Source organism: Stigmatopora nigra, chromosome 22 (assembly GCF_051989575.1).
Source record: "Stigmatopora nigra isolate UIUO_SnigA chromosome 22, RoL_Snig_1.1, whole genome shotgun sequence".
Taxonomy (NCBI): Eukaryota; Metazoa; Chordata; class Actinopteri; order Syngnathiformes; family Syngnathidae; genus Stigmatopora; species Stigmatopora nigra.
This window is the reverse complement of record NC_135529.1, coordinates 6,477,688-6,500,881: the sequence shown is the minus strand read 5'-3', so window position 1 is coordinate 6,500,881 and position 23,194 is coordinate 6,477,688. Positions and strand designations below refer to the sequence as shown.

General features: G+C 40.2%; 2 protein-coding genes across 4 annotated transcripts in view; both read left to right on the top strand.

The window, feature by feature from the left end:
- The window catches only part of LOC144215659 (tetratricopeptide repeat protein 28-like), a 131,519-nt gene extending 119,909 nt beyond the window's left edge, over positions 1–11,610 (top strand). For 2 of the 3 annotated variants that reach the window (XM_077744728.1, XM_077744730.1), the window contains 15 exons: positions 494–623; positions 742–960; positions 1,950–2,118; positions 3,082–3,222; positions 5,268–5,412; positions 5,526–5,705; positions 5,825–6,369; positions 6,531–6,778; positions 6,868–6,992; positions 7,070–7,301; positions 7,608–7,684; positions 8,284–8,307; positions 8,900–9,029; positions 9,118–9,225; positions 9,317–11,610. In XM_077744728.1, coding sequence (XP_077600854.1) covers positions 494–623; positions 742–960; positions 1,950–2,118; positions 3,082–3,222; positions 5,268–5,412; positions 5,526–5,705; positions 5,825–6,369; positions 6,531–6,778; positions 6,868–6,992; positions 7,070–7,301; positions 7,608–7,684; positions 8,284–8,307; positions 8,900–9,029; positions 9,118–9,225; positions 9,317–10,914 — 4,071 coding nt within the window. In that variant the 3' untranslated portion in view covers positions 10,915–11,610. The remainder of the gene's footprint in view (positions 1–493; positions 624–741; positions 961–1,949; positions 2,119–3,081; positions 3,223–5,267; positions 5,413–5,525; positions 5,706–5,824; positions 6,370–6,530; positions 6,779–6,867; positions 6,993–7,069; positions 7,302–7,607; positions 7,685–8,283; positions 8,308–8,899; positions 9,030–9,117; positions 9,226–9,316) is intronic. The other variant, XM_077744729.1, reaches the window with a different exon arrangement.
- A 705-nt stretch (positions 11,611–12,315) lies between these two features.
- Positions 12,316–22,335, top strand: LOC144215428 (phosphatidylinositol transfer protein beta isoform-like). The gene is made up of 11 exons (XM_077744353.1): positions 12,316–12,449; positions 13,879–13,909; positions 14,200–14,345; positions 14,631–14,722; positions 14,822–14,829; positions 14,914–14,988; positions 15,086–15,169; positions 16,586–16,663; positions 17,993–18,103; positions 18,355–18,477; positions 20,274–22,335. Exons 1-11 carry the CDS (start codon positions 12,430–12,432, stop codon positions 20,319–20,321), a joined length of 816 nt encoding a protein of 271 aa, XP_077600479.1. The 5' UTR covers positions 12,316–12,429; the 3' UTR covers positions 20,322–22,335.
- Positions 22,336–23,194: the final 859 nt, after the last annotated feature.

The following is a 23,194-nucleotide window of genomic DNA, read 5'->3' as shown; positions in this document are numbered from 1 at the left end:
TAAATCATTAACAAATTCAAGTGGCCCTCCTATTTAGACAGCTGGAGAACATGTTGGGTCGTGTAGGTGTGATGCTCCCACCTAGCGGTAGAAATCCTTTTTTTCCTCAATACAGATCCAGGTAAATGTGGAAACTGAATCTCATCAGGGATTGGCAATCCAATGATTACTTTGGCAGCATTGCAATACCCAAAATGCCTTGCCTAATTAGAAGATTAAGCGAAATTAACTCTAAACGATTCAAAACCATTCTTATGCAGTTATACGATATAATTATAAATGATTGACCATCATTTTATATGCTTGTTATATCATATATCAAATGACAATGAAGTCTAAGGTGTGCAACTCGGTTGAAACTTGTATAAATTCCTCAGTGTGAATATTACATTCAGGTTATTATTCAAAGCCATTGTGATGTGATAGCTTAAGTAATTACAAAACTGATATCTGAACAGTATTTAAATTAACTAAACTGCTTTCATTGTTGCAGCTTTACAGAGCATCTACACTATTCGAAGCCATCAGACATGAAGCGCAGCACAGCACAGACTACAAACTTTCCCTGTTTGACCTGCAAACTTCCTGCTACCAGGCTCTCCAACGGGTGCTTGTGAGCCTAGGTAAGAAATAGTGGCTATTTATTATATATTAAACAACATTGGGATGCACACTATCAATGTGTTGTCTATTACTTCAAGACTGTTATGGGTTTTTTGCAACAATGTTTGAACTCCACAGGACATCATGATGAGGCACTGGCAGTGGCAGAGCGGGGACGTACCCGAGCTTTCGCTGACCTTTTAGTTGAAAGGCAGACAGGCCAACATGACTCAGACCCTTACACTCCAGTAACAGTGGAGCACATTTTGGACACAGTTAACAGCCAGAGATCCTTGGTACTTTACTTTTCCATGGCTGCTGGTTACCTGTATAGCTGGCTACTTGCCCCAGGAGCAGGTAAGAAGTGACTTATACGTGGTTTATTTCTGTAATGACACTTTTCCAACTCAACACCCTATTTTAGTAGCACTTAATCCCCAGTAAAAAAAAAAAGAAGTTGGAAACAAAGTTGTTTGCTTGCACTTTCCAACTTCTAAGTGTTATTTTGCCCCATGGGGTCATGAAGTCCAGTTTTCACACCATGCTGCTACACCACCTGCCACTTTGCTGATGGGATTTGCCTCAGCAACCCACAAGGCTTTTGCCTGTGAACCATACTAATTGTTAACGACAGAGCCAACAACTCTGGCAATATCTTCCCACCTCACAAAACTTCAACACATTGAAAACATCTCTGTCACACATGGAAACTGTTCTTAATAACTCTTTGTTTTTCTATCCTCTTGCTGATTTTTCTTATTTTCCTTGATTTTATGAACACTTTTGTGCTTTGCATTCTTATCTCTTTCTGGGTCACACCAAGTCTGGTATTGAGTGGAACTAAGATGTCTGATCTTTTTATGAGTCGTGAAATTTCAATGTCTTAAGAGAACTCAATTTTCCTTGAGCTTAATTAGAACATGTCACACAATTGCCATACTGATCTCATAGCTAGTGATCCTTTGTGTAAAAAAGGGGAAATAAAAGGCATGACCCATGTTCCATCCTACCAAGTTCTATCATTTAATCAAATGCAGCTCAAAGGCAACACAATGAACTTGACACCCTCAGCATTATTGATATGAATGAAGGCAACACTTCAGGGACAATAGTGATCATTAAGTCATTTAATATTGCCCCAAGCATAGAGCCTTGCTTGTTAATTACATGTCTGTCGCTATCTGGCGTTCCTTGGTAACCAGCTGGCACACAAGCATGTATGTGGTTGTCTAATGTGCATTCAATAAAAAAAGCTACAATTCTCTGTTCAAATTTCATATCCAAATAGTTTAAACGCGTTGATTTTTGTTGTTGTTGTCAATGTGCTTGTTTTTTTGTCTTTATAGGCATTCTAAAGTTCCATGAGGTGTATTTGGGTGAAGGAATATCAGAAGTAGGATCAGACTTCCAGGAAGGTGGAAGTCTCAGTGGAGGCGCGGTGGTCAGTACCTCGTCATTGGAGCAGCACATCGCCAGTGCACGGGAGGCCCTCGGGGTTGAATCCTATTACAGCAGGTGAGCTTATTGTAAAGTAGTTGACAGATTTTGTCACATAAAAATGGAATGATGGAAAAAAACCCTACAAAATCCAAAAGAGAATTTTCTCCACCTAGTTCGTTCAAGTGTAAAAAAAATGTGTTATTCCACCCAATTGCTCACTGTGATTACAAGTCTCTACTCCTACTTTTGGAAGGAAACTATCTTTCCAATGAGATAAAATAATGGCTTTTCTTTGGCCAGCCTCTTAACAGTTCCACACAGCTGTTAAGCTGACACATTTAAAATGGAAAATAATTCCCCAAATGAGAAGATGGTACAGCAGTAAAGGCTTTGAAGCGGTTATTCGGCAAATGGATAACCGAGGATAGAACCAGAGGGATGCCCAATGAGTTCAAGCCAATTGAATGTGTACTTTCCTTTGTTATCCATGGACATAAACACAAAATGCCCATACATGGCCAGAAAAGACATTCAAATCTGCTAGACTTCCGCCCTCATGGTCAATGCTTGTATATAAATACCATAAATGTTATACCATTAACTTCTCTTCAGATTATATGCCCTTGAAAATTATGTTGTCACATCTTTTGCAGTAAAAAGAAGGTTGTTCATGTCATGTTTCATGCTAATTTATTTAACAACTGCAGTAGGAGTCAGTGATATTGCAGAATACCCTCGGATAAAGACTTAATAAAGAGACAGACAGCAGGTGGGGGTGGTTGACTCAATGGCTGGATCAACATCATCAGCATTGTAATGAAAGGATTACACTCTGCCAGGATTTTTTTTTTGATCGAGCCAAGTGAAATTAGGCCATCTATGTGTGGGTTGAATTGTGTGTATTTTGGGTATATAAGACTAGTTTGACTTTATTTTTCCAAAGGGGGAACAATGCAAGTCTTTATACCATCTACTTAGCTGGAGTTGCCAATCCTGCAATAACAGAGTCTGTCTAATGTCTCTTTGTCCTTTTTTTAGAGGGTGTTCTAACAGCGAAACCGAGAGTGAGGCTGGAGATTTGTTGGATCAACAATTCGAGGAGTTAAACAACAAGCTTAACTCTGTCACTGATCCTACAGGCTTCTTGCGCATGGTGTCCAGAAACAACCTTTTCAACAGGTAGGAGAATGCTTGTAAATGATCCAAACACCTGTGTGCATATAAAGAGAAGATAAAATTGAGTTCAATTGACTAGAGAAATAGAAAAGCTCCTTTTTAGCTAGCAATTCTCTAGTTCATCTGGGAAAGGAGTTCTTTTCTATTGTCCAATCTGTGTAGAAGCAGCATGTGAATGCTTTTTATCAAATAGACTTGGAGCCAAGCCCCTAAATCCTCTATCATCTGTGTGTTTTGATGGGATGGGCCTATGTGTGCATATATATTGAACTTGCTGCAAAAAAACAGTCATTTCATCACTATGGCACTGACTAGATATGTACTCCATCCAATACATTATGGACCTGAATAAATGTGTGTGAGACTGGGTCATATTTCCCTTTACACGACCTCTATTGAGCCTCTCTTTGATGAGAGGATAATTCCATCTTTAATTGAGTCTTGGTGCTCATTAAGCCCCTTTAATGGGCTCCCGGTAATAATCCACTCATTCTTGTGGGCTTCAAAAAAAAAGCCAGGAAATATAAAATTCCCGAGGCTGTGGAGACTAATGTGGATCACAATATTACAGCTGGAGAAGACAAAGAAAACTTCCGGTCATTATGATAAACTGCATGTGCACTGCATTTATTGTTAAAATGGTATTAAGGAGTGATAAAATCAACCCATAATTAAGAGAAATATTAATGTATTTCAGTAAAGCCCTTGAAATTATTATGTTTAACCCTCACGATCAACACTATTATTTATACAAGAGGAAGGGGAAAGTGTCCTTGTGCCAAATCCAGTTCAAGTTTAAATATGTACACTTTGTTGACACTTATTGAACCACTTAAAAATAAGACTATCAAGCATCAATGGCTATTTTCAACATTTCCACAAATGTAAAATGTGAAATTAATTGCAAAAATAATAACCACTGAAACAAAACAGTTAAGGAATGCTATAAATAAGTGTTGTTTATTTAAGACCTTCAACATAAACCTTAGACTAAAACATTCAAAAGGTTTGTTAAACATTTTTTGCTCAAATTAGGCACCCACACAAGTTAAAAAAAATCCTTCTTCAGCATGCTCTGTCTTTTCTCTTCAATGTTTCCCCTCTACACTTGACACACATCTTGTCTCAGATTATCCATTTCCTCCCTTCGAATTCCTCCATCCTGTCAGACTAACAAATGATTGTTTGCTTTCCATTGAGGCGCTTGCCAAGTTCTAAGAAAGAGACAGACAGAAAGGGACATTTTGCTTCTTTTTAAAAAGTACTATACTGAGGCAGTGAATGATTTGAAGCGCTTTAGTTGAGGGGAAACTAGTGGGCTCCCATTAGGGAGATGCTTTTTGGCTGGACCTAAAAGAAAGAGCAGATGGATGCTTGTGACCAGTGTGGCAATAAAACTTGGCCCTCTACTCTTTCTGTGGCAAAGGCTTTATACTCTGGCCATCATTAGCAAGTTCTCAACGTGTTACGTCTTTTTGATGACACAGGGAGGCAAAGTAAACAAATCTTTTGGTTGACCAATGCTGTTGTGGCTTTGGATGATATTTTACATGAACATATGTGAGCACAGTTGAGTTTTTCCTCTTAATGTTTCCCCAACAAAGCTCCACTATTGGAATGTAACAAGAGCAGAGTTGCTGACTATTACAGCTCTATCCTGCCACCTTGTGGAGTTTGAATATTCTTGTAAATCATTCTCGTCATCACTTCACATTCAATCAAAACATTGTAATCACCAGAAAATGTAGTAGTAACATTTCTACATGGCATTCATGACAAAGCTTGTGTCAATTGGTATTATATGAGAATAGCAATGGTAAAATATTGGACTTTATTGTTCTTTTTTCCTTGAAAAACTGAATATTTGGTGCACATTAAAGACATTGTTGGTGCTTTAGGGAATAATATGTCTTCAAATAGTGAAAATTACTAGGTGTATGAAAAAAACATTTGACCTAGGTTGATATATGAACATAATAAAGTTCCTTAACGTAATTGAATACACAGCAGGAATGTGTAATTTACAATGTGATATGTTACACTTGTAGAAGCTGCCAGAGCATGACCAGCCTGTTCAGTAATACCATGTCTCCTGCCAAAGACGGTTGTTCTTCCTTGCCTCATCGCACCAGCAATCTCGGGAAGCCTCCTCTCAGAGCACTTTATGATTTGCTCATTGCACCTATGGAGGGGGTAAGTGTTACTACCCTCTTCCTAGAATTCTGCGTGAAAGATCAAGCAACACACATAAGTTGTATTTTTTTTCCTCTAACCGTGCATGTACACACTTATTTTTTGTCCTACAGGGCTTGATGCACTCCAGTGGTCCAGTGGGCAGACACAGACAACTCGTCATAGTTCTGGAAGGAGAACTTTATCTAATACCGTTTGCTCTACTGAAAGGAAGTTCATCCAATGAGTATCTATACGAGCGTTTTAGCCTCATTGCTGTTCCATCCATCCAAGGCCTTGGATCCTGTGCAAAGGTTGGATTTTTTATTCAAATGCTCCTCATTGAAAAGCCATTGTGTCATCATTGATGACTAATCAGGTCATTGTCTTAAATGTATTTAATTAATTCATTTTTGTATTGTCAAATCTTTAGTTCCATCCCCGGCGGCCTGGACCAGTTCCCTGTGGTGGGGTGTCAATGGCAGCAGTGGTGGGAAATCCTAAACTGCCTTCACCGGTGATGGACCGCTGGCTTTGGGGACCAATGCCCTCTGCCGAAGAAGAGGCTCTGATGGTAGCGGAGCTATTGGGATGCCAACCACTATCTGGGACAGCAGCGACAAAAGAGAGGGTGATGAGTGCCCTGACACAAGCAGAATGTGCTCATTTTGCTACTCACATTTCATGGAAATTGGCCGCACTGGTGCTTAGTCCTAACCCAGAAAGTATGCCTGGTGCAGCAACCACTAACGTAGGTGGGGGAACAATAGGTAGAGGTACAGGTCGAAGAAGAGGAAACAGCAGTCGAGGCAGGAAGGGTTCAGTTGGGAGCGGCTACACCAACCCAGAATCTCACCACATGCAAGATGACGGCAGTGATATGGACAGTATGTGCGATAGTCCACCATTACAAGAATTTCTCTTGACAGCTGCCGATATCCTGGACCTTAGGCTGCCTATTAAGCTGGTGGTGCTTGGGTAGGTGTTTCACATACAGTACAGTAGGGATAATGATCACAATATTGTTTTTATTTGAAAAAATTGAACAGTTAAGCAACATAGTTACTGGAAATTGTACATTGTGTTCAATGAGAATGGTGTTTTTCAATCTAGCTTGCTTTCTGATTCTGTTTGATTAGCTCCTACCTGGAGTCCAGCAGCAAGGTGACAGCCGACGGTGTGGTGGGCTTGACACGTTCCTTCCTGGCTGCGGGGGCACAGTGTGTCCTTGTGTCTTTGTGGCCGGTCCCTATGGCAGCTTCTAAGGTTTTTGTCCATGCTTTCTACACTGCCCTCCTGAATGGAACTAAGGCAAGTGCTGCACTGGCAGATGCTATGAAAACTGTACAAAGCAGCAAGCAGTTCTCACATCCTTCCAACTGGGCAGGTTAGTGCTGGCAATAAAAAGGATAAAAAAAATAATTTAAATATCTCAATGACAAATGTGCTCTTATTACTCTTATATTTTCTGTCCAGGATACATGTTGATTGGCACTGATGTGAAACTGAACAGCCCCTCTTCTTTGATTGGGCAAGCTTTAGCAGAGATTCTTCAGTGTCCGGAACGCGCTCGCGATGCTCTGAGAGTCTTACTCCACCTGGTTAGAGATGGATTTACGTAGTTATGGAATTCATAAGGAAAGGCATGTTATTGATACTTCTGTTACACTGTTTGCAGGTGGAGAAGTCCCTTCAAAGAATCCAAAACGGTCAACGTAACTCGATGTACACGTCCCAACAAAGTGTGGAGAATAAAGTTGGGGGAGTCCCTGGGTGGCAGTCCTTGTTAACTGCCGTGGGCTTCCGCCTTGACTCTGCGGGCACTGGCATCCCTGCAGCAGTTTTCTTTCCCACTGCTGACCCAGGAGACAGGCTTCAACAATGCAGTACCACTTTACAATCACTTCTAGGTGAGTACCAAAGACAAAGTTGGTATCAGACTACAATAAGATGAAAAACAAAGTGTTTTGTTGTTGTAAATTACTGAAATGTATACTTATTATGGACACAATTTTAACACAAATGTTCGGCCGTACCTCAGTTCCTGTTCAAAACCAATGGTATCAAAAATTTCATCTGACATGGACACAGACACAGTGATTTTATTGTTCGTAGTGTAGTTCAGATCAGCAGCAAATGCAAAAATGGTAAACTATTGACTATTCCCAATTGAAGAATCTGCTATGTTAACAATACCTACTTCTTCCGTCCCTCAGGTCTGCCACCGCAAGCCCTCCAGGCTTTGTGCAAGCTCATCATAGCTTCAGAGGCAGGAGAGCAGCTCATCAATCGGGTATGGACCTATCTAATGCAAAGGCCACATTAAACATTATTTTTTCTGGGCACATCACGCAGTTCTAAGACGATATATTGTCCTTGTATAACCATATGATGTCAGAACGGAATACAATCTGTTGCCCTGGCACCTTAAGCTTCATTTTAATCTCTTTTGAAATGCGGTGGGAAAGCCTAATTACTTCAAGCCTTGGTTTTATCTAAAGACTTCTTGTTACACCCAATCATGTGAAGCCAGCAAATAATCTTTATCCGCATGTTTTGCGTAACGTGACGTGAGCACATGTTCCCATGCGGTGAATGACTACCCACTTGATGCAATAAGCGGACAAACAACAAACTCCTCAATAACAGAATAAATGTAAATTAAGAGATCTTTATCTCGTGCATTTGTATTTTAACAGGACAGTTATAGTAATGTAACATTCTCTATCAGGGTATTGAGTGCCAAAGTATTTTTCCTGGATATTAGTTGATGCACTGCAGATGCTTGTTCATTGTGTACCTTTTTATTGATCTGAACCCTTGTGAGGTGGCCTGTGTGCATGCAATGAAAATACTATTCTCTCTCCCCTGTCCCTATTGTGCAATCTGAAGGCTGTTAAAAATATGGTGGCAATGGTGAGTGTGCCTTCACCTAACTGCAAACCATTCCAGCCCTCCCTGCATCTACTAAACCTATTTGTAACACCACCATTGTAACTGCATGATTTATACCATGTTAATCTGCAAGTATGAAATCTAATGTCAACAACATTCTTAATGCTATCATACCCATTCTTTATAAATGCAATAAAGATGTAGGATGTAAAAGTGGCGTGACGACAACGGCATGTGACCATACTCCCTAAATAGTTACGTCAGGTTAACAAAGGTGTCCCTGTTTTCAGCTGTAATCTCCAAACAAAACCGCCCAGAACGCACGTGTACCACCATTTCCGTCTTTCACCTTTAAAGCCTATTCATACCTGCTACAAATCGATGAACACGTGCCTGCAAATACATTAGTTTTAATAATTGTGTGCATTTTATTCATACAATTAAGTACATTTAAAATGAAACTAGATGTATTCATCCACATTTTCTGCCATGGCTTGTGGCTCAAATATCAATAAATGTACTAAAATCATATCCTAGAAAACAGTGTCTAATACCAATAGGATTAGACTAACATTATTAGCATTGTTAATAATGTTTTTCTTGTTTTCTCCAGCTCCACCAGGTGCTAGTCCAGCTCCAGACTGGTGAGAAAGAACAGGATTTTTCACTCCTGCCTATCCAGGTGTCCATTAGTGTGCAACTTTGGAGGCTACCAGGATGCCATGAGTTTTTGGCAGCACTTGGTGAGTCGCCTTGTTCCTCCATGTAGCTTCCCACATCATATCCACTAACTAAAAGACAACATTTAATTGTCTTTGAATGTATATGCAGGTTTTGACCTTTGTGAGGTAGGCCAAGAAGAAGTGGTCCTGAAGACAGGCAAACTAGCCAATCGCCGCACATTGCACTTTGCTCTTCAGTCCCTCCTGGCATTATTTGGTATGTATACAATTGTTTTGGTTTTCATTCATGTTTGGTTTGCTTTTCTGATCTTTTCAGTCTTATTTTTTTTACCAATCATTTCTTTCAGACTCCACAGAACTGCCAAAGCGTTTAAGTCTAGACAGCTCATCTTCCCTTGAGTCTTTGGCCTCAGCGCAGTCCGTTTCCAACCCTCTTCCAAGCTATTCAAGCCTTCCCTTCACTCCTCATTGCCTGGACAATCAGGCATCAGACGCCATCTCTGTCTATAGCCTGAGCTCTGTGGCCTCTTCCATGAGCTTTGCTTCCAAATCCGATTGTGACTTCCTCAGCCATCGGCACCGCAGTGGGGTCTCGGCTCACTTTGCGGCACACAAACACCCTCACGTGCCCCGGAGTCGATCGTCTCCTCACGGAGCAACGACTGCAATGTCAGGATCCCGTGGAGAAGAGGAGGAATATGAGGGCTTCTCTATTATCAGTAGCGAGCCGCTCGGGGGCCATTGTGACTCTTTGCCTCTGCCACCAGGCCACGGCCAGCGCCACCTCAGAGGAGGAAGAGGTGTGGTTTCTCGGTCAAGTAGTGGAGCAGGCAGAGGTTACTCTGTGTCAGTGTCGTCGAGAGGCAGTGTCAGCACCCCCACTTCTCCTGTCAAGACATGCCTGGTTCCCAGTCCAAACTCACCGTTCCAGAAAGTTGGCAAAGTGAGCACCTCAGACACAGGTGAATCGGATCAATCCAGTACGGAGACTGACAGTACTGTAAAGTCTCAGGAGGAAAAAGGCCCCCCTCTCGATCCTCAGGAACTGGCGCAGAAGATTTTAGAGGAGACCCACAGCCACCTACGAGCAGTTGGTAGTCTTCAGCGAGCCAGAGTGGATGGCGGAAATTCGAGAGGAAATTCACCACAGAGCAGCAGCGCCTTCCGTTCCTCGGAAACTAGTGCTTTCAGTCGTCCTAACAGTAGTACTAGCGACAGACCTCAGTCTTCCCCAAAACCCAAACCCCCCTCTCGCTCATCTTCTTTGCAAAAAATAAGCTCCGGCTACAACAGTCCGGCTGTCTCAGAGTGTTCACAAAAAGACGGCAGCCATCCTTCACCAAATTCAGACAGCCATGCACAATTCAAATTGAAGTACCCAAGTTCCCCATACAGTGGCCACATATCACGATCCCCCAGTAATGTGTCTCCTAGCTCTGGTCACCAATCACCAGTTGGGAGTGCACCATCGCCTGCCCTATCCTATTCCTCTACAGGCTCCGCCACCTCGGCCGATGCGCCAGATCTTGACCGATTAAGAAGAGGGGTCATTGATGAAAAAGTCCAGGCTATTCACAATCTAAAAACCTTCTGGGCAAACGCTACAGGTCATCAACATCTCGGCCCCGTCAGAGCTGTTCACAGTGCCCCTGGTCCTCTGGCATCTGCCAGTAGGGATGTACTGAGCCTTCTTAACCTGTCTCCACGACATTGCTCCCCCAATGATACTCAAGACAGCCTGGAGCTGCGAGAGCTGGGGCTGCAGTCAATGGAGAGGGGTGGTAAGAACTCCAATGGACATCACTGCTCCAGTCCCAAGAAAGGGGCTCCATCGCCCACCATTTCTACAAGCAGTAGTCCTGGTGCTCGTTCAATTCGACTACCCTCTGGGAATGGATACAAGTTCTTATCACCTGGAAGATTTTTCCCTTCTTCTAAATGCTGAAACATCAGATGTGTGTGTGTGATAAGAAGTTGGTCACTCTTTGAGAGCCGTGATTGGCCAGTCAAGCTTTACAAATGGTCAGGACAATTATTGATTGGTCGGATGGGTTGGTGTTTTTGGCACATGCCTGCAGTTTTGTTTATGTGCCCAAAATTTTGCAAAAGGCGATGAGGAAGGCTCAACGACCTGATACTGTGTTTGTGTGTAACTTTGTGTCAGGTAATTGTAAATGCCATTCGGACTTCTCCCACCAAACATTGTTCGCACGGGCCAAAATGCAACAACTATGACTGACTTCTTCCATTTTATCTTTTGTTTCAAAGAATTGTAATGTTATTATTGTTTGTTATTGTTATTAATATTATAATTATTATTGTTATGTTTGTAAATTAATTCCAGTGTTTCACAATCAGTATTAAGCGTTTTTATATTATTAAAAAAAATGAACAAAAATGTACCGTGTAAAGATGGATAGAGTGGGAGAAAAGATTTAATATTTTTTATCGAAGTCAGAAGGCATTTTGCCTGATTTCTTTGTGAGTTGAGTGTCTGCTCTGAAGCATGGATTCTATTGCTATTCAATGTTAAGTATGGCATATGAATTTTTAGCCAATGATTTTTTTTTATTCAACATCACGGTTTTGTGACGACCACCTGTCATTATCAGTAAACTGTTTCAATAAAAGAAAAAACAAACACCTTTTCTGCTATGCTCTACAACCAACTATACGTAAAGTTTTCTTAGTTGATCTTAATCTGTCTTTTGCTTTGAGTTTGATATTTTTTCCTTATAATTTCTATTCCCTTATTCAAGAACAGGTCATGATTCACACATTGTTTGCCCATATTTTTATTCCATCATTATAAGGTGCAATGTGGACCAGCGGAGCCAGTGGTTTGCACATCGGCCTCACAGTGGGGAACCTGGGTTCAAATCCAGGTAAGTCTACCTGTGTGGAGTTTGCATGAACTCTCCGGGCCTGTGTGGATTTTCTCTGGGCACTTTGGTTTACCCACACATTCCAAAGACATGAATAGGCTTATTGGACACTAGATTTCCCCATAATAATATACTTCTACTCTACTACTATATACACATACACAAATAAACTTTAGTATTCTTTTCAGGAGTCTGAGTTGCAGGGTTTTCTTTTCTGATATTTGAGATTCAGCATTTAGGGATTGTATCAGTAGTTCTGCTTTTCAAATGAACTTTTTTTTTCTTGTGCAAATATTTGAACTAAGAAGAGTGTGTATATGAATGCTCATGCCATCTCTGTTTTTGCCCCAGTGATGAAATCCAACATATACTGTAAAATGACTGGCTTTTTCAGCCACGTGAAATAGATTTTACTGGCTAATATACATGATGAGAGGTAGCGTCGAGCCAATCAGCGACAAGCTGGGGCGGGGCGAAATATTGTTCTTTACAGCTGATGACGTCAGCTGCAATCAGCGGTCGCACTCGTCTAGCGGTACGACGTACAGGTCGAGTCGGAGCAAGTATACAAGACAATGGTCCTCATCAAGGAGTAGTAAGTGAGATATTAATACAAATTATTGTTTACAACATCATTGTTAATGTAGATTTAATATGGGTTTAGCTTGGGTGTGGCGGGGTTCAGGGATCGGATACTCGCTACTCGGAAACTTTTCATCACTGACTGACGGACTGACATGGTAACACGAGGAAGGGTGGTGGCGTTGCCCAAGAACTACTTTGTGGCCTACCGGCATCAATAGCTAATGTTATCTCAGTTTCCCTCTTTAATCCATATAAAGTAACTTAATCATTAACGTACTGCCGTACGGTTGTTGCAACGTGAGTGTGACTTCTCTTCCGCAAAGTTGAACTTCATTTGACGTGCACGCTATGTTAGCTAGCACTTAGCCAATGTTGATCATAAATGAGGTGGGAAGGGTCCCTGCTGATGCAGATTTAAGTATGGCTTAATGTCGCGATCGTTCCCGATTACTATTTCAGATAGATTTTCACACACTACAGGCATCCCAGTGTGCTAAAAAAAATAGTCTGGTTGTGTGTGTTCGATAGTTGTGTACCTCCAGGTACACGAGTGTTAACGTTGTGCTGGTTAGCAGATGGCTACTAGTCTTCAAGCAAACAATGCCTCTAAAGTACCGAGATGGTATCCAACTACCGTGATAGTCTGAAATCATTTATTTCACATCGAATTGTGATTGCAGTCGCTTTTACCCTCGAAAAGATCTGCCAAAGTGTTCTTTTCCGGTTTTGAAAATGTTCAGTGTTCTGTTTTATTTGGTTGAATAGTCGTCTTGGAGGCAGGGCTTCCGCTGCTAAACACACGCGATTGGGGGATACCAAATGCTTTTTTTCCTGATTATCAGATTTGCTTCTGTTGCCTTTCGTTGTTCAAAACAGCACAGTCAAACTACCTACATTTCATCTAGGTTAGGGGAGATAAGAAGTAATTTTGTACTAGAAAATTTTCTGATAATCAGCACAACACACGATAACTTCCTGTTGACGATGGTTGAACCTTTCAAAATAAGGAATCACAAACTTTCATTTGTACTCTATGCAAAAATGTCATTTATTAGACTATCCAAAGTAAAGAATTAATCCTATGTGGTCGATTGTATTGTATTTGAACCATGAAATTTGAGCAATGTGATAGTTTTTTTTATACCATTAAAATCTGACGTATCAGTGTGTTACAAATGATACCTTTTTGAGTCCTTTTGTTCCAAGGGACCATTAGAAATTCCAAGTTGAAACAAATTTTTGCCCCAAAATACAAATAATCCAGACTGAATGAAGGCACTGATTATCAGCATGTCTAGTACAAAATTACATCTGATCTGCCTCTATTGGGTTGATGTCAGGGGTGGTGATTAAAAGTATTGACATGTATTTAAATTGATGTACTAAATGCAGTACTATAGCGCTCACATTTTAATCATCTCTTTCTTTTCCTTTTCTAGCCGTGTGGTGTTACCTTGTAGTGTTGAGGAGGTGAGTGTATCTCTTTCTTCCAAATGAAAAGAATTAAAGATGAGTAGAGTTCAATTTTGAGTTCTAACAAGCATTTGAATCAAAATGCACATTAGCATTTCATACATGAATTGGGAATTAAATTGTATATTCTCCCAATCATAACCGACAATAGCACATTTAAATATATAACACAAATGTGAAAAATAAGTGTCAAGTCATCCCTGGAGTCCATTATTTTGTTTTGCCGTGTTCTTCCAATTGCTTGTGGCTCACATTTGATTCTATTCTGAAAATTGTTTGTTTTACAGTATCAAGTTGGACAGTTGTTTTCTGTGGCTGAAGCAAGTAAAAATGAAACAGGAGGTGGTGAAGGGATCGAGGTATTAAGAAATGAGCCCTATGAAAAGGAGGGAGAAAAAGGACAGTATACACACAAAATCTACCGCCTCAAAAGGTTAGTTGCACATTAAATATTGACTATTGCACTGTAATTGCGGTGTACAATCAGATGGTGGCAGTATCACACAACTTTTGGTTCCTGCCACAATCCTGTTTTGTTTTCACCCACACGTCAACTTTGGACACACACTGGTGTTATTAAATAAGAAACTGTACATACTTTTGACCCGTAGTTTCTATATGTTTACTGTTGCTAATCACAAGTCAGCCACTATGGTAGGTACATTTTTGCTTTTTCACCAAAGTCATCTCTTTGCTTCCCGATCCCGCCATTCCGCAGTCGTGTTCCAACATTTATTCAACTATTGGCACCAGAAAGCGCCTTTGTATTTCATGAAAAAGCCTGGAATGCCTATCCCTACTGCAGAACTGGTGAGCCCTTTTCCCGTTGTTCTTGGCTCTTCCCGTTGTATTCTTATCTGGTTAATGTCATGTTTCTTTTTTTTCCTCCTGCCGCCTATCCTTGATCAGAAGTGACGGTAGGTAGTCTTTGTTGGTTGGATGTTTGGTGTTTTTATTGATCAAAGCACTGTGCGTCATTAACGATGACACTTTTTTTGTAGAATGAATACATGAAAGACAATTTCCTGATCAAGATTGAGACGTGGCATAAACCTGATCTTGGAACACAAGAAAATGTTAGTAAAATCACAATACACAACTCCATATACTGTGTCTTTGTATGCCAGAATGTGTTTTTAATTGTACTTTTATATGAATGATTTGGCTTTTTAGGTCCACAAGCTTGATCGTTCCTCCTGGCAGCAAGTTGCTGTTGTACCTATTGACATTGCAGACGGAAGTCACGTCTGCTCCTCTGTAAGTAAACATTTGAACTGTGTGGCGCCTCCAGGTGGAAAAATATCTTTATTACACTGTTCGCAATCGATTGGTTTTCAGGCCTAATTATCCCGTGCTTATGGATTCTTAGCACATAATCTCCCGAGTTACTGAAATACAATTTGGTCTTTTCCGCTTTTGTAAACATATTGTTCCACACCGTGTTTTCAGGACTTGCCCAAAATAGCTATCAAGCATGGTCTTTGTAAGTTGTACCCAAAACAAAGACAGGAACTGACTGTTTGTTAACTATACTCCACTAAACCACAATACATGTGCATATATAAATTTAAATTCGGCATTATCTTCATGATCTACACTCTTAAAGCTGGGGGCACTGCCATTTTGGCATCTCTTAGCCATTAAAACTGTTCAAAATATTGAAAATTGAATTTGCCTCTTAATTGAAATAATTCTTTAACTTAAAGGCATCACAAGCGTTAATACACTGCTTCACCTTTACGGTTTAAAGGTCTCCAGGTTAATTATGGAGGACCTTACCTGACAATTTTTCACACTTGATGGTGGAGAAAAATCCAGATTTTAGGTAGTTAGTCGTTACTGCTCTTATTAACATCACATTGCCTCATTTCGTAGTACTCGCTAGCGCAATGTGTTTTTTTTTTTTGCCCTGGGAAGTTAACGAGGCGGACATGTTTGCCTTTCTGGAGGAGTGTGTTGTGTCTAAGGGCCCTATCAGCTCTCAGCCTCGGGCATGGCCGCAGGCCCCGGGACGCACCGCCTGCACCGATGAGTTTGTTAGCGTAATTACAGCTCACAGTTCTTCGTATGGCAGCTCTCGACAAACGTACAGGATGCACCCAGGGCTCTTATGTACTCTAGTTTACTGGTGGAGTTTCTCCCTTTTGTCTGCCACGGCACATTGATTCACAGACCTCATTAGTGCAGCACACTGCATTGTTATAGTGATCGAGCTTTCAGCATTAAAACAGTCAAATTACTGTGCTTGTGCGGTCTCTCCACAGTTTTCACCCTCTTGTTGACCGATCACCCTGAAAAATAGCTTTAAGCTGCTGGGCTAATCATGATTTTTTTTTTTTAATTGCTGAGCCCTCGAGCAATTGATGATTTGATACGTAGTTGGTACATTCAGCCAATGTTTTCTGTATGTTTAGTATTTCTTCCAATTTGAAAATAGTTAAAACAAGTTATTTTAGTTGTAATGATGACATTAAATTATATTCATGGAAGTGGTACAAAGTTGCAGAATGTTTATGGTACATTTCCATTTAGAATACCTTACAGTTATTATTTTCTTTCTGTATGATACAGTATGTAACCATAAGAAACGATGAGTATTTTTAACCTTAAGTTAGTGTCCATTGAACAAGTCTTGTTGTTTTGTAACGATTATTTCAATTTTGGTCACAATAGGACTATAAGCAAGATGAAGACCCCTCCAAGTTCAAGTCAGTGAAGACGGGAAGAGGACCACTTGGACCATTCTGGAAGGTACTTATTTCTCTTGAGCTTAGATCAGATTCGAAACAAAACTGTCTTTTGGTCAATGCTACGGGACATACATTGTAATATTATGAGATTAGAGTATTTACAGCGCTTATGAAGTATATGAACCAAAAATGGTGGCATTGTATGATCTGTTTTTGCGTGATGGTTTTACTTTAGTGTAAATGCAGCATATGATTCAAATGGCAGATGAGTTTTGTCCACAACTCCACAACTTATTGATGAGTAGATTAATACTGTTCATTAGAATTTATTTTTGCAGAGCAAGGGCAGCCAAATGTTTTTATTACTATGAATACAGAAGTTGAACTTCATATTTGTTTTTAATTAGTTTTCCCCCATCCTCACTGGACACTGAAATAGTCTCGAGTGGGAAAAAAAGGTTTCACAACAGAGGGACAGTTTACTGGCAACTTCATGAGGCAAAGAAACTCTTGTCTATCTCTGCATACACACATGCTTGCATATCTCTTTCCTTTGTATTTTGCAAAACTTCTGCTCCTTTGAGTGGGGCACAGAGAGGGGGAGAAGAAATGTCACCGTAAGTGTTTTGATGTAGAATGCGTTTCATGTGAAGTTCTCCTTTTGCCACGACAACTTTTCTAAACCCACTGCAAATTTAGAAATGTTTCTCATTTCCCTGCTCTCGCTTTTCTCCATGATGGCAGCATCAAACAGCAGTGACATGGGGGTGACTGAGGCAGGTCTGTGGCATTTTTCTCCTGGAATACTGAGCCAGAATGAAGTGATTAATTAAACAGGTGTTCTCTGAGGCTTCTCTGCGAGTGTTCTGGGGGCGAGCGAGTCGTAGGTGTTAATAATGTAACCAGCTTTGCGCCGACCTTATCGCATCTCCGCTTCCGTTTTATCTGCCTTCCCTGGCCACAAAGGCATGTCTTTCGGGAACGGTGTCACTGTCGGGGCTGAGGCAGAGAACTGGTCCCTTCATCTGGAGTTTACCCACTTTGCTCCGCCACTGCCTCCCCTCCCTTTCCTCCACCCCACTCTTCTATTCTCTTCAGAGGACAGCAAGAAGTGTAGAATGGTTTTCCAAAGTGTTAAAGATAAGGGCACTTTTATCTGTGCAAAGCAGAATATATTGATAATTTTTTCCATACACGGCTTTATGTATTAATTAATTTTTTAAAGCTTTAAATGCTGCCAAGATGGGTCTTCAATAGTCTTTCAACTGTCTGTATGACTCATTCATAACTCATGGTTTTCTTATGTAGCTTTTTGGGGCCCTCAAGTTAGATGGTTTGAATTCATTGAATTCATTTTATTTGATATTATTTTGCTTTTTCTTCTCACCAGAAAGAGCTCAGTGCCAAGAACGACTGTCCTAGAATGTGTGCCTACAAACTGGTTACAGTCAAGTTTAAATGGTTCGGCCTTCAAACTAAAGTGGAGAATTTAATTCATGAGGTTAGTTTTGTGCACACTCTCAACCATTTATTTTGACAAAATTAATATTTTGATTGACGCTCCTTGGTCTCAATTTGATTTTTTTTATATAGATTTTCTAACTACTTTTTGTCCTATAAAATGTAGTTTTTAAAATGTATTGAATGTGTAAAACAATCTACATTCGCAAAAATTTAACGTCTTATGGACATTTTTAATTTCTTTCATTTTTCAATCTACTTCTACTAACCTTGGCCCTGAAACTGTTTCAGCAAGAAAAGAGGATATTCACCAACTTCCACCGTCAGCTTTTCTGTTGGATTGACAAGTGGGTGGAGCTAACAATGGATGATATACGGCGAATGGAGGCAGAGACTCAGAAGGAACTGGATGAGGTAAGTGCACAAAGATTCATTGTCAGGGCTTTTTTTTTTTTTTTAAAGAAGCTTGGGTAGGTCAGACAGAGCATGTTCCTTCTAATGGGCCCACTAATGGTTGTCAGCACAGAGGACAGCACAGCATTGTTGCCATAATTAGCGACTTTTTCCGACCAGTCAGCGACCATTCTAAACTATCACGTTTCCGAGCTTCTAAATCGTGGCAAGAAAGATAACACAAACTGCTTTATTTCATCATTTATGGAAATGTGTGTTTATACAGTGATCCAGTAAAAGCAATCACAGTCTGTGGCAATGGACAAGGCATTCCAGTAATAATAATAATAATAACCCTAACAACAAGGTTTCACTTCGTGGTGTAAAAAAAAGATAGTGGACAACTGATTTAAGGCATTGACCTTGTTTTACAGTAATTGATGTAGTTGGTATTAATTGTTTCACACTTGACAAGCTCAACATATCCGGACTGCCTTGCTGGTTTGTCCAATGTACTGTACTTTTCATTCCTGTCTAGATACGTAAACAGGGTGCCGTATGTGGCACAAAGGCTGCAGAGGAGTAGCCAGGCCAGGTAGAGCCCAGTCTCCCCGTATTTATCTCTGGGTTCTCTATTGCTGCAGATTTTTTTGTGTTCACTCTTTTTTTGGTGTTGTCAAATGGCTTTTTGTTCACTCTGATGGTGTTTGTGTATACGTCATGTGAATGTGTGCAACTCTATTTCACAATCTCGCATGCACATTGCAAAACAACCCAGCCCAAGTTACAAACCGACGACTGGATTTTAGCACCCATTATCTGCAACAACAAAAAAGTACAAGTCAGAGAAGTAAATCAGTCTTTTTATCTCAGTAATTCACATTCTCAGTGAAACCTTACCCACTGATTTTCTCTTGGAACTCCTAAATATATTTGAGCTTTTGGCCATACGAGGAGAAAATGGATGAATACAGGCTGGACTGTACTGATCTTGCCTAAGTGGGAAACACTCAGACATTCCCTACTTTCTACCAGAATTACACTAGCATATGTTTTCCATTTTCCCTTTGAGTAAGTAAACATTGGTTACCATCAAAGAAGAATGTGCCTAGGATAAGGTTATGGCCGCTGGACAGGATGATACTTATGTGCAATGCTAGCCCATAGACACTGCGACATACAATGTCTTGGCTGAATGGGGTGAAGGACAACTTCAGAAATGAATGTATGCGTCCTCTGAACAAAGCAGTCCATACTGTGTGCACCAGAAATGGTTCTGTCAGAGTAGAGGGAGAAGACGGTCTAAAAGGAAAAGGGCCAAAGGACCGATTACCTTCAAGATGGCTCCTATTGCTTCATTAACATACAAATGGAATTTTGCCTTTGAGAAGCAGCCTCCGTGGTGATTGAGTGAAAGAGGATGGGGCCGAGAGTTAGATGTTGGATGGTGGCGGAAGCAGCAAGGTAATCCTGATGCCGTTTCATCACATCTGTCCCGCTCCTCTGTTTAGTGCCACAGTTAGTTCAAACGCTTCTATTAATGTCCTCAGCTATCAGATTCAAACACTAATTGGCTTTCCAAAGCCATCAGCCTCAGGGTGGAAATATCTGAAATGAAAGGTTTTTTTTTAATCTACCTACAACATAAACAAGATAAGAATAGTTTGTTTGTTGTTGTTTTTGTGTCATGTTTTGTGATGTTATAATAATTTTTCAATCTAATTGAAAAAAAGTTCAGTTCATCAATTTACTTGAAGTGCTTATCCCCGCATTTTTAACAGAAATACTTTATTAACAAGGTCTCTTATCTTCCACAGCTCCGCAAAAAAGGTGACGTCAGAGGGACCAGTGCTGCAGATGAATAAAGCAGCGGAAGATTTCAAACAGCCACTATAACAGCAGCAATGGTGGCCGCTAGCAGGGCTCGTTATGTGGCACTTTTTTTCCCCCTACCTTTTAAATATTCAGGTTGTGGACAAGATGTAGGGTGGTCTCATACAATCAATACAGCAGTTTCATAGCTTGCACCCATTCATAAGCTTTCTATTCACTAAAGAATTGATTTGTAGAAACCGAAACGATCTTCACTGATTTTCATTTTGGTGTTGTGGTCTTCTGAGTAGCTATGAAACATTTTATTAAATATGTTTAATAAGAGCAAAATTAGCCCCAAACCTACATTGCATGTATTGGACCAAATGTTACCTTCTGATTAGTTTTTAGCCCCAAAACATTCCTCCCGAGATGATACCCAGTTCCCCTTTACAGTTTTAGCTGTACACAATAGCTAAACAGTTTGCATTCCTTAGCATGAGTGCATGCATGATTCATACTTTATTTTCCCCGACTCCTGCACAACTACCATTAAGAGATTACTATCACCCTTTGCACCTACACTGACAATCACGCTGGTGCAATTCTGCAAACGACTGCTCCATTGAGCACATACTCACAGGTGCAAATGCCTTTGCAGTGACTGATCATTTTGGGTGTATTCATGCAACCGTGATTGGCCAGGTGATGTTAATTTCAGCGGATGTGCTTTTCCTCTTCCCATGTCCAACACAAGCCCGCCCCCGTTCACAAGGCATTCTTGAGTAAATTGTATTCCCATCCCCAAAATGCACTTGGAAAAAAAAGCCACTGATGGTGCTAGTCCTCTCAAGCATGGTGCTGCTTGGCCCACCTTACCCTGTCCACTACAGAAGCTCGCCTGTCTTTTTTTTGCTGGTAAAGCCGACTGTGTTCAGCCAGCTTTTTGCTTTGTCATTTTTCTCAGTGTTTACATGAGTGCTTTACCACTGGCTATCTCAAACCAGCGATGTCCACAGCTTGCCTTAACCTATGAACCTTTTTGGACCTATTCCACCTACTGTACCTCTGCATCCAGCCGCTTGCTTTAGCTACCTCTCTCTTTACTGGTTGACCATTTCAAAGACCTGAAGGTTAATGCTTACTATTGCTGTAGCAGCTACAGGACTGTTTGGAGTCAAGCGATTGCAGGGCTTTGTGACATCTCTTGCTAGTCAAATGTAATTAGAATTAATTTGTCTTGTTTTTGTTTGTGTTCTCTAAATTTTCACTGTTTGTTGGACATGCCATATTAGTCCTGAGTTTCAACTCCACAGTGCACTTTCAGTATAGCCTTTAAAATCATGTGGTGAGTTAAGGGCTATCATTTTGAATCGATACTAGTGTAATGTACACGTCACATTTGATTCTTATTGGAGTTTTTTTTTCTTTTTGCTTTTGTAATCATAAGAATCCGTAGACATTTCGATTGTATTACCCATTCATCTCCCCCTTCTGAAATTTCATTCATTCGTATCATTTTATAGCCAAAGAATTTAAATTATGAACGGATGATTAGGACAAAAAAAAAAGATAATTTGATAAACATTCTGGCGATTTAACAAATTATTTTAATATTCCGTTAGCTACTTACTTAGCTTTAATTACAGGTTTGTACCAAGTGTTAATTTGGCCATTGTACAGACAAATGATGATCATTTGTTTGTGTCACCCAAATGGCCAATAAATGTTTTTGTCACCAATACACATAGTTTACACATTTTTGTCTTTGTTCTAATTCCTGCTGCAGTCTGACAAGACTCGCTGGCTAAAATTAAACATTTCAATTTTTAAAAAAAAAAATAACAGTCATAACACTGAGACAGGCCGGAAGTGTTATTGTGCTATACAGCCATACTGTCTTGTCCTAAATGATTAAATTTCTACCCATAAAAATCACATTTTGTTTTCAGATGTTTTTGAGCCAATTTTGAAAATTGGTAAGCATAGGATTGAATGTTGTGCCATTTCTGCCTTTAATTCCTTAAGTGTTACATTAAATATATATGTGATTAAATATGAAATGAATTTTGAGAGAAAATACTTTTTTTTTTGTCATTCAACCATTAGTCAGTTTTTATTATGCACTTATGCTATGATGTTTGTCCTAAGGCAAATTCAGGATCTTATTTCTTACCTTTTTTTAATTGATCTCCCTTTTTGTTTTTCAAATATGCACTAAAAGAGCTAAATTAACTTCCACAGAGGGGAGATGTTGACCTTAAATGTGTTTTTTAAGAGAGCAGGAAGTGCTGCTTCTCTGGCAGCTGTGACATTGCCTTTTGTCATTGTTTGGAAGAGTTTTCTTGTTCTTGTGGAAGGAAACCAGTTATTGCTGACCTAAAACAAGATAATAGTGTTTCTAAAATTGGAGATGGCCAGACTTGCCTACGCACCACCTGCTACACACAAACTCATAATATTCTCCTGTATGCACATCTCCCTTTTGATCAACATGCTGGTATATATGACACATGGCAGCTATGCCTGGCTGACTTAAACAAATGAAAAGGCCAATCAAGAGGGATTCTTGGTAGCTGAAATAGCAAGTTGCGCAGTTGAAATATTGTTTGTTGTAACACGTGCCTTCATATCCTGGTACATGATTGTTGAGGAAGTGTCACAGTGAAGATTCCATTCACAGTTTTGCCATGTTTTTGTATACGTGTCCTCTGGGGGCCACTTTTGCCAGTGGGTTGCAAGTTTTCCTTGGCAAGGAAATTTATTTTTGGTTTACCGCATATTGACTTGCAATGTCAAAAGAACTTCCTCAACTTGGGTCAAGTTCAACCTCAGTGGTTCTCACAAGCTTTTCCTGTTGTTTTGAGAGATGTGGAGCCCATAGATGATAAGGAGGTTGTTGGTTAGGAAAAGTTCACTGTCGCAT

What these genes read in the sequence shown, in the direction of transcription:
- LOC144215428 (XM_077744353.1), top strand. Translation starts at nt 12,430, where the DNA reads ATGGTCCTCATCAAGGAGTA. An exon ending in TACCTTGTAGTGTTGAGGAG is followed by an intron (nt 13,910 to 14,199) that starts GTGAGTGTATCT and finishes TTTGTTTTACAG; the next exon opens with TATCAAGTTGGACAGTTGTT. An exon ending in GAAGTCACGTCTGCTCCTCT is followed by an intron (nt 15,170 to 16,585) that starts GTAAGTAAACAT and finishes TGGTCACAATAG; the next exon opens with GACTATAAGCAAGATGAAGA.